At 42.5% G+C, this 15,898-nt stretch overlaps 1 protein-coding gene across 1 annotated transcript in view; it reads left to right on the plus strand.

The window, feature by feature from the left end:
* Positions 1–15,576, plus strand: part of KCNMB4 (potassium calcium-activated channel subfamily M regulatory beta subunit 4) — a 65,888-nt gene extending 50,312 nt beyond the window's left edge. The window contains exon 3 of the mRNA XM_079775438.1: positions 14,811–15,576. Coding sequence (XP_079631564.1) covers positions 14,811–14,979 — 169 coding nt within the window. The 3' untranslated portion in view covers positions 14,980–15,576. The remainder of the gene's footprint in view (positions 1–14,810) is intronic.
* The last annotated feature ends 322 nt before the right edge of the window (positions 15,577–15,898 follow it).

Below are 15,898 nucleotides of genomic sequence, written 5' to 3' on the forward strand. Positions count from 1 at the left end.
TCAACCCTGTTTTTGAAGATTTTGAGAAAAAGGCACGTGATAATTTGGCTCAGGGATTATCCTTTCAGTGTTTGCAGCCTTTTCTATAAGGAGAACTCTTTCCACTTTGGTGCTTTGCCTCACAAAGTGGATACGGGGTCCTGTTGTTTTTGTCTTAACCAGTGAGGATGCTGGGATGTCCTGGTTTAGCTAGTACTGTTGTTTTTAGTTCCTCCAGCCCCTGGCTTTTCTGGGAATCCCTTTTGTATCACTATATCCTCAGACATGCTGCATCACAACAAGCACCTTAAAGAAAGATTTCTAGAGCGAGAGGAAGGGAGGAGAGCGAGAGGCAGAGGGAGAGGGAAAAGGGGAGGGAGAGGGAGAGACAGAGGGGGAGAGAGAAACATTGATGTGAGAGTGGACTATCACCCCTCCTGCACGCCCCCGACCCAGGACTTAACCTGAAACCTGGACATGTGCCTTGACTGGAAATCAAACAGGAAACCTTTTGGTACATGGGAGGATACCCAACCAGCTGAGCCACACCAGCCAGGGTAGCAAGCACTTTTTGATGTTCAAGAATTAATTCCTCTAAATAAGGGATTGAAAAACAGAAGGGTATTTCAAGCATTAACGTCGTAAGTCAACATTTCCATTTCCTGAGGCAATTTCTCCAGGTGTAAGCATTACTCTCCATTGATGGGACATGGGTTCTGAGAAACTTCTCTTGGGAACAATGGCCCACCCTTGAATGTCCTCATTTCTGACTAAAATCTGATTTAATAACGCAGTATTGATTTTTATGAGAAGAATAAATGTATGGAAGATTGCAGGTTGGATAGAAATTGTAAAACTGTTTTTTTAATAAAATAGATGTATGAAAATGACACAAAGATCTGCTTCCTCTACTCACTCTGAATTTCCTTGTGTGAAAATTCTACCTCAATTTTTAATTTAGAATTTTTTTTTAAAAAAGATTTGAAGGATAGTTAATAGAGAAAAAGTTCATGATGTGGCATAAGATTGTGGTTAAAATTAATGTGGAGAATTACTAGTTGAAAGGTTCGGAGTGGGCTGGGGTCACGCACCTATGACATGAGGCCATGATGTATCAAAAAGATTTTATTCCGACCACCTGGGTGCAGGTGGCTGAGACCGAGAAAGGCAGGGAGAAATAGGTTTTTATTAATTTTTGCTGGCTGCAAGCTGCTCTGCTGACCTAAGGGTCTGGTCCGTCCTTGGTTCCTCCCATGCCAGGTGTCTTCTGGTTATCTGAGTTATGCTGTGCTCAAGGCTGCAAGATATCTGCTAAGCACAGTAAGTTTTTCTCTGCCCCATTTTATTCTCTTTAACCCTTTCACTAGTGACATATTGCATCATGACAGATCCAAGTAAAAAAGAATCAAGTATCTTTGGACACACTTGATAAAAATAAAGTTGAAAAGGAAATAGCAAAGATGTATTGCTAAGACACAAAGGAAATCCCATAGCAAACAAAGAGGCAATTCCTTAGGGAGGATTAGCATGGAGAATGGTGTTAAAATGTGTGAAGTTCCCTTAATGATGTGCTTAGGAGCAGCGGGTAGTGGGGTTCTTACTAGGCGAAGGCACATGTAGGAAGCCAGTGGGAAGAGAAGTGCTTTATAGTATTTGGGGGGCCGGTGTGTTTTATATGTAAACTAGAGGCCCGGTGCACGAAATTCGTGCACGGGGGTTTGCGTCCCTCAGCCCAGCCTGCACCCTCTCCAATCTGGGACTCCTCAAGGGATGTCCGACTGCCCGTTTAGGCCCGATCCTACTAGGATCGGGCCTAAACGGGCAGTCGGACATCCCTCTCACAATCCAGGACTGCTGGCTCCCAACTGCTTGCCTGCCTGCCTTCCTGATTGCCCCTAACTGCTTCTGCCTGCCAGCCTATTTGCCCCTAACTGCCCTCCCCTGCAGGCCTGGTCACCCCTAACTGCCCTCTCCTGCAGGCCTGGTCACCCCTAACTGCCCTCCCCTGCAGGCCTGATCCCCCCCCCCCCAACTGCTCTCCCCGGCAGGCCTGGGTCCCCCCAACTGCTCTCCCCTGCAGGCCCGGTCGCCCCCAACTTCCCTCCTCTGCCAGCCTGGTCACCCCTAACTGCCCTCCCTTGCACGCCTGGTCCCTCCCAACTGCCCTTCCCTGCAGGCCCGGTCACCCCCAACTTCCCTCCTCTGCCGGCCTGGTCACCCTAACTGCCCTCCCCTGCTGGCCATCTTGTAGCGGCCATCTTGTGTCCACATGGGGGCAGCCATCTTGTGTGTTGGAGTGATGGTCAATTTGCATATTACTCTTTTATTAGATAGGATGCCTTTGTCATAAATGGACAAATGGGGGAAAATGAAAATAATAAATACTTTTTATAACTCAGGTTGGGATAATACAAAGAGTTTATTCTCTGATGTGGTTTTTTGTTGTTGTTTTTTGGGTTTTTTTAGAGCATCTGTTGATGATTAAATTCTGAGTGACTGATCGGGAAATGGAGTAGAAAACTTGTGTTAGTAGGAATGGATTATAGTATAGAACAGAGTATGGTAGTGTGGTTATCTAAATGATAGTCCACATCCTAATAATCCCCATGGATTTACGTTTAGTTACCTTGTTACCTGATGGTACTGGATGTGCTTAAAAGGGACTTTGCAGTTGTGATTAAGGATCCTGAGATGGAAGGTTTCGGGTGGGTTATCTGGGTAGGCTTTATAAGGGGGAGGTAGGAGATCAGAGGAATGGTAGGGAATGTGATGGTGAAAAGGAAAAGTGGCAGTGATGCCAGGGGCCATGGCACAGGGATGCAGGCAAGCTCTGGGAGCTAGAAAGGCAGTGAAGAGTCTGAACCCTACACTCTCTCTTATGAAGCCCTGCCCCCTTTCTGAGGCCACAGTTCCTCATTGGACCTGCAAGTCTCCATCTGGGGCCTCACTGTATTGAGAAAGCACCAACAATGAGCTGAACATTTAAAAAGGCAGTGTTTTTGCCACTTTGATGAGAAAGGAAAGGTGGAAAAGAATTCCTGTTTGGGAATTAGGGATCCCCTTACCTGGGAGTTTTCCGGGAGCCAGCAGAGATGAAATCTCTTAGAAGTGTCTGCTGTTATGTCTTCTTGCCTGTCCTTGATTTCAGTTGCCCTGGGTTGGACCATCCGTTCTGATCTGAGTATGATTTTCCTCCATGGAGAATACGAGAAAAATGAGAGAAGGGTAGTTCTAGGTTCTCGCTGTTAACACTGGTACCGTATTTTCCGGCATATAAGACGACTGGGCGTGTAGAAGATTTTCCTGGGTTAAAAAGTCGTCTTATACGCTGGAAAATATGGTACTCATTTGTCCTAAGGAGGGAGCATGTCCTTTTTTGTTTTGAATCTTCCTGCAAACTCAGCTTTAATACCCTTTTCATTGCCTGCAGTATTTTTCATCAGCTCCACTTATTCTGGGCTTTGTCTTCCTGACAGTGTTCTTATGGGTTCAGTCATTTTTGCTTCATCTTTGGTCCTTTAAAACCTCATCTTTTTGAAGAACTCACAGTCCAGCCTCGTCTTTTCTGTAGGTGGCTCTTCTCTTTCCTTTGTTTAGTTTGGTGAAGGTTTCTTGGAAAACTCATATGATAAAGAGAACATTCAGTTAAACAGTTTGACCATAACAAAGACTACAGGACAATAGATTTCTGCTATTTACTATGTGAAGAATGTTTTGAAATAAATATATTCATAGCAGCTCGAACAGTAATCCATCTACATAAATTGGCAGGATAACAAAAAATGAAAACAAGATGTAGAGGTAAAGTTTTCAAGTAGAAAAATGACTGCTATAGCGAATAGAGAGTTTTAAATTATGAAGGAAAGATAATGTCCTAATGTATGCTCCTATTATAATTTTTTAAAGTATATTTTTATTGATTTCAGAGCAGAAGGGAGTGGGAGAGAGAGATAGAAAGATCAATGGTGAGAGAGAATCAATCAGCTGCCTCCTGCACGCCCTTTACTGGGGATCAAGCTCGCAACCAGGGCATGTGCCCTTGACTGGAATTGAACCCGGGACCCTTCAGACTGCAGGCTGACGCTCTATCCACTGAGGCAAACCAGCTAGGGCCTATTATAATTTTTTAAAACCTTGCAGAGAAAAAAAATCTGCCATTACCTTTACTTTAAAAAATGTGAATATAGATGAAGAGTAAATTCATGGAAGTATAGTTGCTGAGTCAAATGTTCACATCTAAAAAAAAAAATTTGTTTTTAATGTTTATTGTTGAGATTAGTACAGATGTCCCTCTTTTTTCCTCCCATAGGTCCCTTCCACCCGGTTCCCACCCCACCCCAGGCCCTCACCACCCTATTGTCTGTGTTCATAGATAATGCATATATGCATATAAGATCTTTGTCTAATCTCTTCCCGCACAAACCCCCTCTGCCACACTCCCTTTCCTACTGAGAATTGTCAGTTTGTTCCATTTCCATGCCCCTGATTCTATTATATTCACCAGTTTATTCTGTTTATCAGATTTTTTATTCATTTGATTTTTAGATTCAGTTGTTGATAGATATGTATTTGTTGTTCATAATTTTTTATCTTTACCTTTTTCTTCTTCTTCCTCTTCTTAAAGAATACCCTTCAGCATTTCATATAATAGTGGTTTGGTGGTGATGAACTCCTTTAGCTTTTTCTTGTCTGTGAAGCTCTTTATCTGACCTTCAATTCTAAATGATAGCTTTGCTGAGTAGAGTAATCTTGGTTGTAGGTTCTTGCTAATCATTACTTTCAATATTTCTTGCCACTCCCTTCTGGCCTGCATAGTTTCTGTTGAGAAATCAGCTGGCTGACTGTTGTATGGGTACTCCCTTGTAGGTAACTAACTGTTTTTCTCTTGCTGCTTTTAAGATTCTCTCTTTGTCTTTTGCCCTTGGCATTTTAATTATGATGTGTCTTGGTGTGGTCCTCTTTGGATTCCTCTTGTTTGGGGTTCTTTGTGCTTCCTGGACTTGTAAGTCTATTTCTTTCACCAGGTAGGGGAAGTTTTCTGTAATTATTTCTTCAAATAGGTTTTCAATATCTTGCTCTCTCTCTTATCCTTCTGTCACCCCCATAATTTGGATGTTGGTATGCTTGAAGTTGTCCCAGAGGCTCCTTACACTATCTTCATATTTTTGGATTCTTTTTGCTTTTCTGGTTGGGTGTTTTCTGCTTCCTCATATTTCACATAATTTACTTCATTCTTGGGATCCTGTAGTCACTGTTGAATCCCTGTATATTATACTTTATTTCAGTCTGTATGCTTAATTTCTGACTGGTTCTTTTCCTTTTTTTGGCATTCTCACTAAGATCCTTGAAGGTCTCACTAAGTTCCTCGGAGGATTCTAGAAGATTCTTGAGTAACTTATAACTGTGGTTTTGAACTCTATATCCAGTAGTTTGCTTTCTTCCATTTCTTTCATTTGTGACATGTTTCTTTGTCTCCAAATTTTGGCTGCTTCCCTGTGTTTGTTTCTATGTATTTGGGTAGTTGCTAAGTCTCCTTGAGTTGAGAGTGGCCTTGTGTAGTAGGTGTCCTATAGGGCCCAGTGCCTCCCCAATCACCTGAGGTGGACACTCTTGGTGCACCCCTTTGTGGGCTGTGTGCACAGTCTTGTTGTAGTTGAGCCTTGATTGCTGTTGGTGTCAGTGGGAGGAATTGACCTCCAGGCCAATTGGCTGTGGGGACCAGCTGCAACTATAGTGGGAGAGCTCCTGTGTAGGAGACACCCTTATGGGGCAGGGCTTGCTTCAGTGGGGCTTTGGTGCTTACTGAGTCTGCCCCTGAGTGTGTCACTTGTGGATGTGAAGAGTTGTAATCTGGTATGGTCTCACACTGACCACTGTGTAAACTGGTTCTTGGGTCTCCAGGGAGGTGCAAAGTCAGCCACTGCCTGGGGCCACCCAGCAGGAGCTACAGAGAGATCTGCCGATTCCTCTTCTTTGTATCAGGTTTGGAAGTGTTCGTGAAAGGCCCAGCAGTGAAGCAAGGCAGGCTGGTGCTGGTGCCAGCCTTGGGCCTTTTATTGATAGCTTTGGGGCTCCCTGACCCAGCTGCAGCTGTTTGACAGGTTTTAGGCTGGGAAAGGACAGGCCATTCATATGCAAAAGCCGCTGCGCACAGATTGGGTGGGGTTGTAAATTGGATGGGGCGGGGTCTCAGGGAATCACCAGGGTGGATCAAACAGAAATGGCTGCCAATCAGCCCTGCACTGGGAGGTCCCAGCATGAAAACAATGACCACTGTGAGCACCTCTGTCTGGAAGAAAGCTGCCCCAGTGGTCCTGCTCCAATGCCAGACAGTCCAGTTTCTTCCCGTATGTGTCTGGGTCCCCCAGAGCCTTGACTGGCACTGGAGCTCAGAGCAAGCAGGAGCTTGTAAATTCAGTTTGAGGTGCCGGCTTTTTAAGAGGAGCAGCTGGGTCTCCAGCAGCCTGTGTGTCACTCAGCCCCAATCCGCACTGGTTTTTACAGCCCGTAGTTCTTAAGGCCCATAGAGACTTCTTTCCCAGCTCTGGGACCCTGGGCTGGGGGTCTGGTGTGGGGCTGGAACTCCTTGCTCCTTCCGGGTGGCCTCTGCAGAGGCGATCTCCCTCCCGATTAAAAAAGCGGCATACCCAGGTGCCAGCCCAGCCCGCTCCGCACCTCCGTACCTCCTACCAGTCTCAGTGTGCTTTCTTCTTTACCTCTCTAGTTGTAGTACTTCCATTCAGCCAGCTTTTCGGCAGTTCTGGATGATAGTTGTTCTGTATTTTAGTTGTAATTTTGATGTGGTTGTGGGAGGCAGCAAGTACAGGCGTTTACCTATGCCACCATCTTGGTTCTCCCCTTCACATCTAAAAATTTTAATAAAGCCCTGCCAGTGTGTCTCGGTAGTTCGAGCGTCACCCCAAGCACTGGAGGATCTCTCTCAAGTTTGATGGTCAAGGGCACATACCTGGGTTGCAGGCTTGAGCCCCTGGTTGGGCTGCATGTGAGAGGCAACCAATCGATGAGCCTCTCTCACATCGATGTTTCTCTCTTTCTCTCCCCCGCCCCTCCACTCTCCCTCCATTCTACTCTCTAAAAATCAATGGAAAAAATATCCTTAGGTAAGAATTAACAACAACAAAAATTTTTTAATTAAAATTTTAATAGAAACTAACAAATAACCATTCAAAAAAATAACACCTAACTTACATAAAAATTTTATTTCCTCACATATACTCCAGAGCTGTGTATTATTATTCTTAATTTTTACCAATTTGATAGTAAAAAAATTTATCTTCTTTTTAATTTGATTTTCTTTCATAAATGAATGGAATTGATCATCTTTTCATATAAACATTAGCTATTTGTTTTTATTTTTGCGTATGTGTCTTTGTGTAGTTTTTTTGGTTCTATGAAAAGTTTTACATGACTATAACTAGATCATCTTTTCTTATAGTTTCTGCATTTCATGTCTTACTTAGAAATTAGAGTTGCTTTTTTGATGTATCATAATGCTCTCCAGGTCCATCCATGCTGTCGCGCAGGGAAAGATTTCCTTCTTTTTTACAGTCAAGTGGTATTCCATTGTATAAATGTACCACAGCTTTTTTATCCACTCATCTACTGATGGACAAATACCATCTGATTTGACTCATATGTGAAATCTAATGAACAAAATAAACTAACAAACAAAATAGAAAGAAACTCATAGAGAACAGACTGACAACTGTCAGAGGGGATGGAAGTTGCCAGGCTGGGTGAAAAAGATGAAAGGATTAAGCAAAACAAACAAACAAACTGATAGACAACAGAAAAAGGAATTGGGGTTGCCAAATTTAGCAAATCAAAATACAAGGTTTTGTTACATTTTTATTTTTGATAAAAAAATGAGTAATATTTTAGTAAAAGTAAGTCCATATATGTCCCAATATTTGGGACATATTTATTTTAAAAAAAACAACATTAGAGTTTTCTTTTCTCATTTTAAGGTTATTTTTAAGAATTTAGGTGTTTTAGAGCATTCATGGTTGTTTTGATTTTTTTTTAAATTACGTTTTTGAGCCATCTGGACTGACTTCCTTCCTTCCTTCCTTCCTTCCTTCCTTCCTTCCTTCCTTCCTTCCTTCCTCCCTCCCTCCCTCCCTCCCTCCCTCCCTCCCTCCCTCTCTCCCTCTCTCCCTCCCTTCCTTTTTTTGTGTGGGAGGAATGAGATGGGGAGCCAATGCTTTTTTCTCCAAATGACCACTATTATTCCAACATAGTTTATCAAATAATCCATCCTTCCCACACTAATTTCAAATAGTATTGAATTTTCACTGAAAAAATGGAACTATAAAATAAGTAAACAAAGTGAGAACTACTATGAGAATAATCTGTGTCTCAAATAGAAGAATGTATTTTTCCAGTATATTTCTGCTTAAATCTTAAATTGAAGCATTTTGGCCAGAAAACACTTATAGCCCTGCTTGCAATAAATTACCTGGTGATTCAGAGACACCATGAACCCAATTACTCTGAAGAACAATAGTACTTTCTTAAGAAAAGGTCACAGAAATTGCTGAATCAAAATTGCTATCTACTTTTCGAAATCCTTCATGTCTTTGATGAACTCAGTGGACAGAAAGTCATGCTCCCCGGCGTTCACAGTCACTGATACAGGTGACTCTTCCCAAGCATCCTGCAGAGGTGGGTGGAAGAGGAAAGGGAGGTAATGTAAGAATATCTAGGTTCTCTTTCCATTTTTTTTTCCAGTGGAAGATCAGCAAAAGATTTATAATAAAAAAAAAACACATTTTTTTTTTTATATATCAAGCTGACTCTAGCATAAAATAGAGTCATTGATTTGCTTTTTTTTTTTTTTTTAAGGCAAAAAAGTCATAAGCATCCTCCCGGTTTGCAGGTTTGCTCTCTATCCTGCCAACGTTGAATGCAAATTTTTCTCTCCAGAAATGGTAGGCTTGGGGCTTCATTTCCTCCATGAAGAACAGGCAAGTTTGAGGAAGAACTCTTATACAATTAAACATTACTACACTCTGAGTTCACCTAACTGGAGAAACTAGTTAAGAAAATGTAAGGATATGTATAACATTTATAGATCCATAATCAGCCTTTCACCTAGAGATAGGAGGCATCTGTAGAGGAAAGGCATGATCTTGATAAAATACTTCCCGAGTTTTTAAAAGCCCTTATCAGAGCGTCATTGCTGGCCTGGAGTGGGCAAAACTGGGCTCATGACAGCAAATCACCATACAAAATACTGCAAAGGATCTCTGTTCTCGTCCCTGTGTTTGTACTGTAATTTATAACAGAACTTGACCCAGCTTCCAGACTAGCTGTTCACGGGCCTTCCTGTGGTCACCTGCAGACAAGCATACCTTCCTCTTCTCTTGGCAAGGTCTTACCACTGCTTCAAGCAGCAACTAAACACATTGGCTAACTGCTGTCAATAAGGATAGCTCAATTACGCCAAAACCAAACTAATGTTATTATCAGCCAATCTTCAACATTTTTTGGTAGAAAAATAGATTTTTAAAAATCATTATGCAGGTCAGATATTTTCCTGAGTTGCATTTTAATCCTCACCCAAGGATATGTTTTTATTGACTTTTAGAGAGAGAGGGAGGGAGAGAGAGAGAAACACTGATGTGAGAGAGAACATCAATTGGTTGCCTCCCTATGCACCCATAGGTATGTGGTCTTAGGTATGTGCCCTGACCAGGAATTGAACCTACAAGCTTTTGGTGTATGGGGCGACACTCCAACCAACTGAGCAACCCGGCCAAAGCTAATCCAGTCACCTTTTAGAAAGCCCATAACAAAAGTCTTGCTAAAAATAAAAACATTTCATAATACCCACATCAAGGTTTTCTAGATTAGGTATCAATGATTAGCAATTTCTACCTGAAAATTTTCTATGACATAGTCGGCTCTCACCTGTGGCCTTTTGATTGAAATTCCTTTATACATTTGAGACTTTTATAGAAAACTTTCAAAGGCTTTCTGAAACCCAGTTCCAAGCAGAGTTATGCAGGAATGAATACATGTCAGGGATCTTTGGTTTTTGTTATAAAATATCATTATGTCACTTCCATGACAGGAATTAAGCTGACAGAAGACTCCTTTCAACCAGTAACATAGAATGCTCCTCAGTTATTTCAGTCTGGAACGGTTGCTCTTCAGTTATTTTCAAAAACCATTTTTGGTATTTAAAAAGCCTTCAGTCAGATGTGAGTAATTATTCGCATCACCTGGGAAGCTGTTTAAAACCTCAGTCTGATTCAGGAGATCTGAGAGCTTGGAAGCAATATTGTAGAAACTCCTCGAATGATTTCACTAGCCAGGTTTGTAAAACTGCTATTAAGGGCTTTTTGAATGTGTTATACAGATTATTTTATGTAAAAATGCACACAGTATAATTTATTGAGTGTAGCCCTAGGAAAAAAGTGTCTTCTTGAGAAATTCACCTCTCTCTCTCTCTCTCTCTCTCTCTCTCTCTCTCTCTCTCTCTCTCTCTCTCCCTCTCTCTCTTTTTCCTTGGCGCTGGGACATTCAGAAGAAAGTTCCACTTAAGCATAAGGCAGGAGCTTTTCTAAGCCTGGGATTTCTATTTTTTTCCCCATCCTAATTGTACTTGCTCTTTACTGTCAATTTAAGGATTGTATTATACTTAAGTCTTCTGTTTTTATTGTTATTTATTTCAGGTTACTTTTAAAAGTTATAAATAATAAACAAGATTTAGAGCAGAAATAGATGGCACCTATTAAAAAGGTTTGGAGAAGCCCTGGCCAGGTAGCTCATTTGGTTAGAGCATCATCCTGATATGCCAAGGTTGTGGGTTCAACCCCCAAAAATCAACCAATGAATGCATAAATAAGTGGAACAATTATGTCATTTGGCTATGTTGCTATAACTGAGGCCTGCCATATGGACTGATATTATGCTTGCAGAATTATTTTATGATTGTGATAATGATGAAGCATTTGTAGACTTTAAAATTAGATTTTATCAAAATACATAAGTGCAAATTCTTATAATGACATCATATATAATTTCTCACAAAAACATGGGTAAAGCTTGACAACTAAAAAAGTTTCCAAGGTTTATTGTATACTTGATATACAATAAATGTACATAATTAACATGTGTATTCTAAGAAGGGTTTAATGAATGATCTAAAGGTTGATAGAATTTAGCAAGATAAAATGAATCAGAAATATGAAGAAAAGAAGACAATGCATTAGGGGTCTGGTTGGCACAAATAAGCCATAGAGTCTTGCTAGAGATGGGCCAAAATTTTAACTTCCTAGCAGCCTACATGAAAAGGAAAATTCTCTGCTCAGATAAGTGAGAAGAACTTGTGATAATAAATCTAGAAGGATTTCTATTCTCTATAGGATCTCTTGGAGAAAGTACTTTGAAGTAGATTATCTTGTCTCTTGATTGGTACAGTTACCATTATGTGATTGATACTAGTAATTATAGTGCTGTAAGACTTTTCCATGAACTGGATTAGTTTAAGAAATTTTCTAGCCCTAGGTGGTTTGGCTCAGTGGATGGAGGGTCAACCTGTGCAATCAAAGGGTTCCAGGTTCGATTCCAGTCCAGGGCACGAACCTTGGTTGCAGACTCCTCCCCAGCCCTGGCCCTGGTCGGGGCATGTGCAGGAGGCAATCAATTGATGTGTTTCTCTCACATTGATATTTCTCTCTGTCTTTCCCTCTCTCTTTCCCTCTCTCTAAAAATCAATGGAAAAATATTCTCAGGTGAGGATGAAAGAAAGAGAGAGAGAGAGAGAGAGAGAGAGAGAGAAAGAAAGAAATATTTTAGCCCATTAAAAAAATAGGTCACCATTTTCTCTCCCTATTAGCCAATAGAACAGGCTCTGTGGGATGGAAGAAATCTTGTTTGGCAAGACAAAATCAAAGATAATATTTTTTTTTACTAATTTTTCTTATTAACTTTATTGAGATAATATTGGTTAATAACATTACATAAATTTCAGATGTGCAATCTTATAATTTGATATTTGTATAATACAATATTGTGTGCTCATCACCCAAAGTCAAGTTTCTTTCTATTACCATATATTTCATCCCCTTTACTCAATTTTCCCTTCTCCCCACAACCTTCCCCTTTGTGTGTCTTTTTCCTTCACCAGGTTAGGGAAGTTTTCAGCCATTATTCTTCAAACAGATTCTTGACTCTTGTCCTTCTGGTACCCAAATGATGCAGATGTTGTTATCCTTGATGTTGTCACAGAGGTCCCTGAGACTTCCTTTATTTTTTAAAAAAATCTTTTTTCCTTTTGTTGCTCTGCTTGGATGTTTTCTATTATCTTGTCCTCTAGATCACTGATTCAGTCCTCTGCTTCTTCTAACCTGCTGTTGATTCCTTTTAGTGTATTCTTCATTTCAAATATTGTATTCCTCATTTCTGACTAGTTCTTTTTCATGGTTTCTATATCCTTTTTAATGCTTACTATCTATTTGTTTAAGTTCTCACTGAGATCCTCCATTCTTCCCCTAAGGTCCTTGAGCATCTTTATAACCATTGTTTTAAACTCTGCATTTGGTTGCTTCTATTTCATTTCATTGTTTTTCTGGGGATTTCTCTTGTACTTTCATTTGGGGCATATTTCGTTGTCTCCCCATTTGTCTTTCTTTTGTGTTTTTCTTTGTGTATTAGGTAGCTGTGTTATGACTCACAGACTTGTTATGATGACTTTATGATGTAGGTGTCTTGTGGGGCTCAGTGGTGCAATATTCCTCATCACCAGGAATGTCTCTTGTATGGGTTATGTGTGCCCTCCAGTTGTAGTTGAGTCTCGAATGCTATTGGATCATTCATGGGTGGAGTTAACTCTCATGCTGGCTGACTATAAGGTTAGACCTCGATCGCTGTGTATGAGTCTCTCTGCAGGGGCTGCGCCCCAAGGAGAAGTTATTCCCAGCAGGATCTGATGCCTGCCGGAATCCCCCTTTGGATGTGCCACTAATCTGAAGTCAGGGTGGTGAAGCCATTGGTTGTGTTGGTTCTGGGTCCACTTGGGTAAAATTCCAGTGTAGGTCAATGTCAGACATAATGTGTTACTGGCCTTGGGCTACCTGTCTGGAGCTACTATGTTATTCACTATTTGTGGCTATGTCTACTGTGCCTGGGTGTATGTGGAAGGGGCAAAGCTGTGTACAAAGGTCAGCTTCCTCCAGCTCTGAGCCAGGGGCAGATCTATAAAAAGTTCCAAGGCTCCCTGAGGTCCACCTCCACCTGTCAGCTACTCTGCCACCCCCTGAGGTTGCCTCCTTCAGAGCCTTCTGAAGAAAAACGATAGAGTGGGCCTAGGCTGGACATGACCCACAGATCCTAACACAAGGCACGAACTTGGTAGGGTGGGGTGACCTGGGTCAGAAGATGGGCCTAGTAGGTCTCCTTTTTGGGGGCAGCTCAATCAGGGGGGAAAGTGGCCCCTACTCCAAAGCCATACCACTCAGTTTCTGCCAGAGTCTCCAACCTAGCTCCCCCAGGAGGAGCACCTGGCAGGTTCAGGTTGGGTGCGGCCAGCTAGCCCTTCGCAGGAGCAAGCTCAGTTGGGCAGAGCCACCAGGACTCAGGAGGACAGATCAAAAGAGTCTCGCATTTAGGGTGGTGCTAGCTGAGCCTGCAGGAGGAGGGCAAGCATGTCACTTCTTCCCTGCTCCGTAACCACACAACCTCGTGCCTGTCAGAGTCCACAACAAAAGCCTCCAAGGAAGACATGCTCCGAAGGTCCCAGCTCTGAGCGGCACTCCCTTCCCCCTCGGAACTGTGGTCAGCAGGGTTGGGCAACTGATTCTTGGGAGGACAGGTCAAAACAGTCTCTCATTGGGGGTGGTGCTGGCCAAGCCTGCTGGTGAGGTGGGGCAAGACTGGCCCCTGTTTTAAAGCCACACAGCTCAGTGACTGTCTGAAGGGCCACCTAGTGCTTCTCCAGAAAAAGACCACATCAAAGGTCCCCGTTATGTGCAGCCAACAGACCTTTCTATAGGACTTGAGCTGGGCAGGGTGGTGTCGCCTGGATTAGTGCACTCCCCAAACTAATAAGAATAGGAGTACTCGACCCTGGGAAGATGGCACCTAAGGGCAGTGTGGGATAGGTACTCAGCACAGGGACCTCAGTGGGTAACCCTCCAGTTCTTTCCTTGGGGATACACCCCAATCTTCTTTTTATGACTCCCATATGACCTGCGTCACCTTCTCTCTACCGGAGCCCCATGTGAATGTCCAAGAGCAAAATCCTGTGCATTGGCCCTTTAAGAGAACACCTGGGTTTCTAGCAGACTGCTTCCTCTTCCAGGTAGACAAGAGTCTCAGCTAATTCCACTGCCAGGTGCTACGCAGACTCCTCTTCTGGGCTCTGGTCCTCTGGGTTGGGGATCCCATCCTGGGGCTGAGACCCCACATTTCTCAGGAGGGACTTGTTGCAGCCGAGATATCCTTCTGGCTTCTCAGCCCCCTAGTGGGTGCAGGGGCCAGCCCTCTCTGCATCTCCACCCTTCTTACCAGTCTCTATGTGGCTTCTTCTGTAAATCCTTGGTTATAATACTTCTATTCAGCTGTCTTTCTGTTGGTTTTTCAGGTTGATTGCGCTATAATTTAACTGTAAACCCGGTGTGGCACTGGGAGGAGGTGAGTGTAGCTTCTGCCTGTTCCGCAGCCATCTTGGACCCCCCAAGTCTTCACTTTCAGTGGTGCTTATTCCCTTTGAGCCAGAAAGCTGGGCTCCGGATTGTAAAGTTTTCAATGCCACGCCAAGGCAGCTGACCACACTTTCCTTCCTGTTTTCCACTGTCTCGCAGACCAGACGACGTGCTCCTGCATCGCACACATGATGAGATTGTCCTCCTGCACTGCTTCCTCTGGCCCCTGGTGACGTTTGTGGTGGGCGTTCTCATTGTGGTCCTGACCATCTGTGCCAAGAGCCTGGCCGTCAAGGCCGAAGCCTTGAAGAAGCGCAAGTTCTCTTAGCGGGGAGTAGACGTGTGGAAAGCAAAGCACAGAAGCTGCACCCATTGGCACACATCTACCTGCAGAGCCCGTTTCCGGCGCAGGAGATGGAAGGGGCTGTGAGAGGTCTCAGAGAGGCTCCTCCCTCAATGGCAGCAGCAACAGGCACAACTGGAAGACTTAGAACCTCATAGATAATATTCTATGTGTTGTAGCCATGGCTAAAGGGTCAAGCTCTTAGCTGTATGGAGTAAATTTCAGAAAATCTGATAAAATGTTAATTTTTTTGAAAGTCACAGTGTATAATTGTACAGTGTAGTATACAAATTATTATGATTTATGGTATTTAAAATATTAAACTAGAGTGGTCTGTGTTCTTTTCTATTTTCTTTTTTATCCTTAAAACACCCGAGTTCAAATAAATAGTTCTGGGTTTCACTTGATTCTGCTAGTCTAAACTTTGACTTGGAGATGAGGATTCCTGCACAAATCTTGACTTCACCATATAATTCCGTTTCCATTATTAAAGAGTACCATTGGGCTTTTGCTTGAAAAAGGAATACTGCTCTGTTAACTCAGTCTCCAGTCACTTCCATGACTCTTCAACCAGGGACGCTCAAAGATTGGAAAAACATATCCTCTAACACCTGCCTTTGCCTATCCATTACTTTTCATCAGATTTTTTAAAAGAGAGGAACATGATTCTGAACAAGGCCTGTACTAGCTCTTAGAGCACTGCACTCCTCTATTCATCTTGCTCGTGTTTATTTTGGATGGATTTTGTCCTTGTGCAATAGAATGTACATGATATGAAGGACACCTTTCAGCTTAGCCAAATGCTGTTTTCATTTTTTTTTTTAATCAGAAAAACTACTCAAGACCCATCCAAACATTTTGTTTTGATTTTCTTTGTCCTTGCCTTGATGTTAACAGTATTAAA

This window comes from Cnephaeus nilssonii (genome assembly GCF_951640355.1).
Source record: "Cnephaeus nilssonii genome assembly, chromosome: 6".
Taxonomy (NCBI): Eukaryota; Metazoa; Chordata; class Mammalia; order Chiroptera; family Vespertilionidae; genus Cnephaeus; species Cnephaeus nilssonii.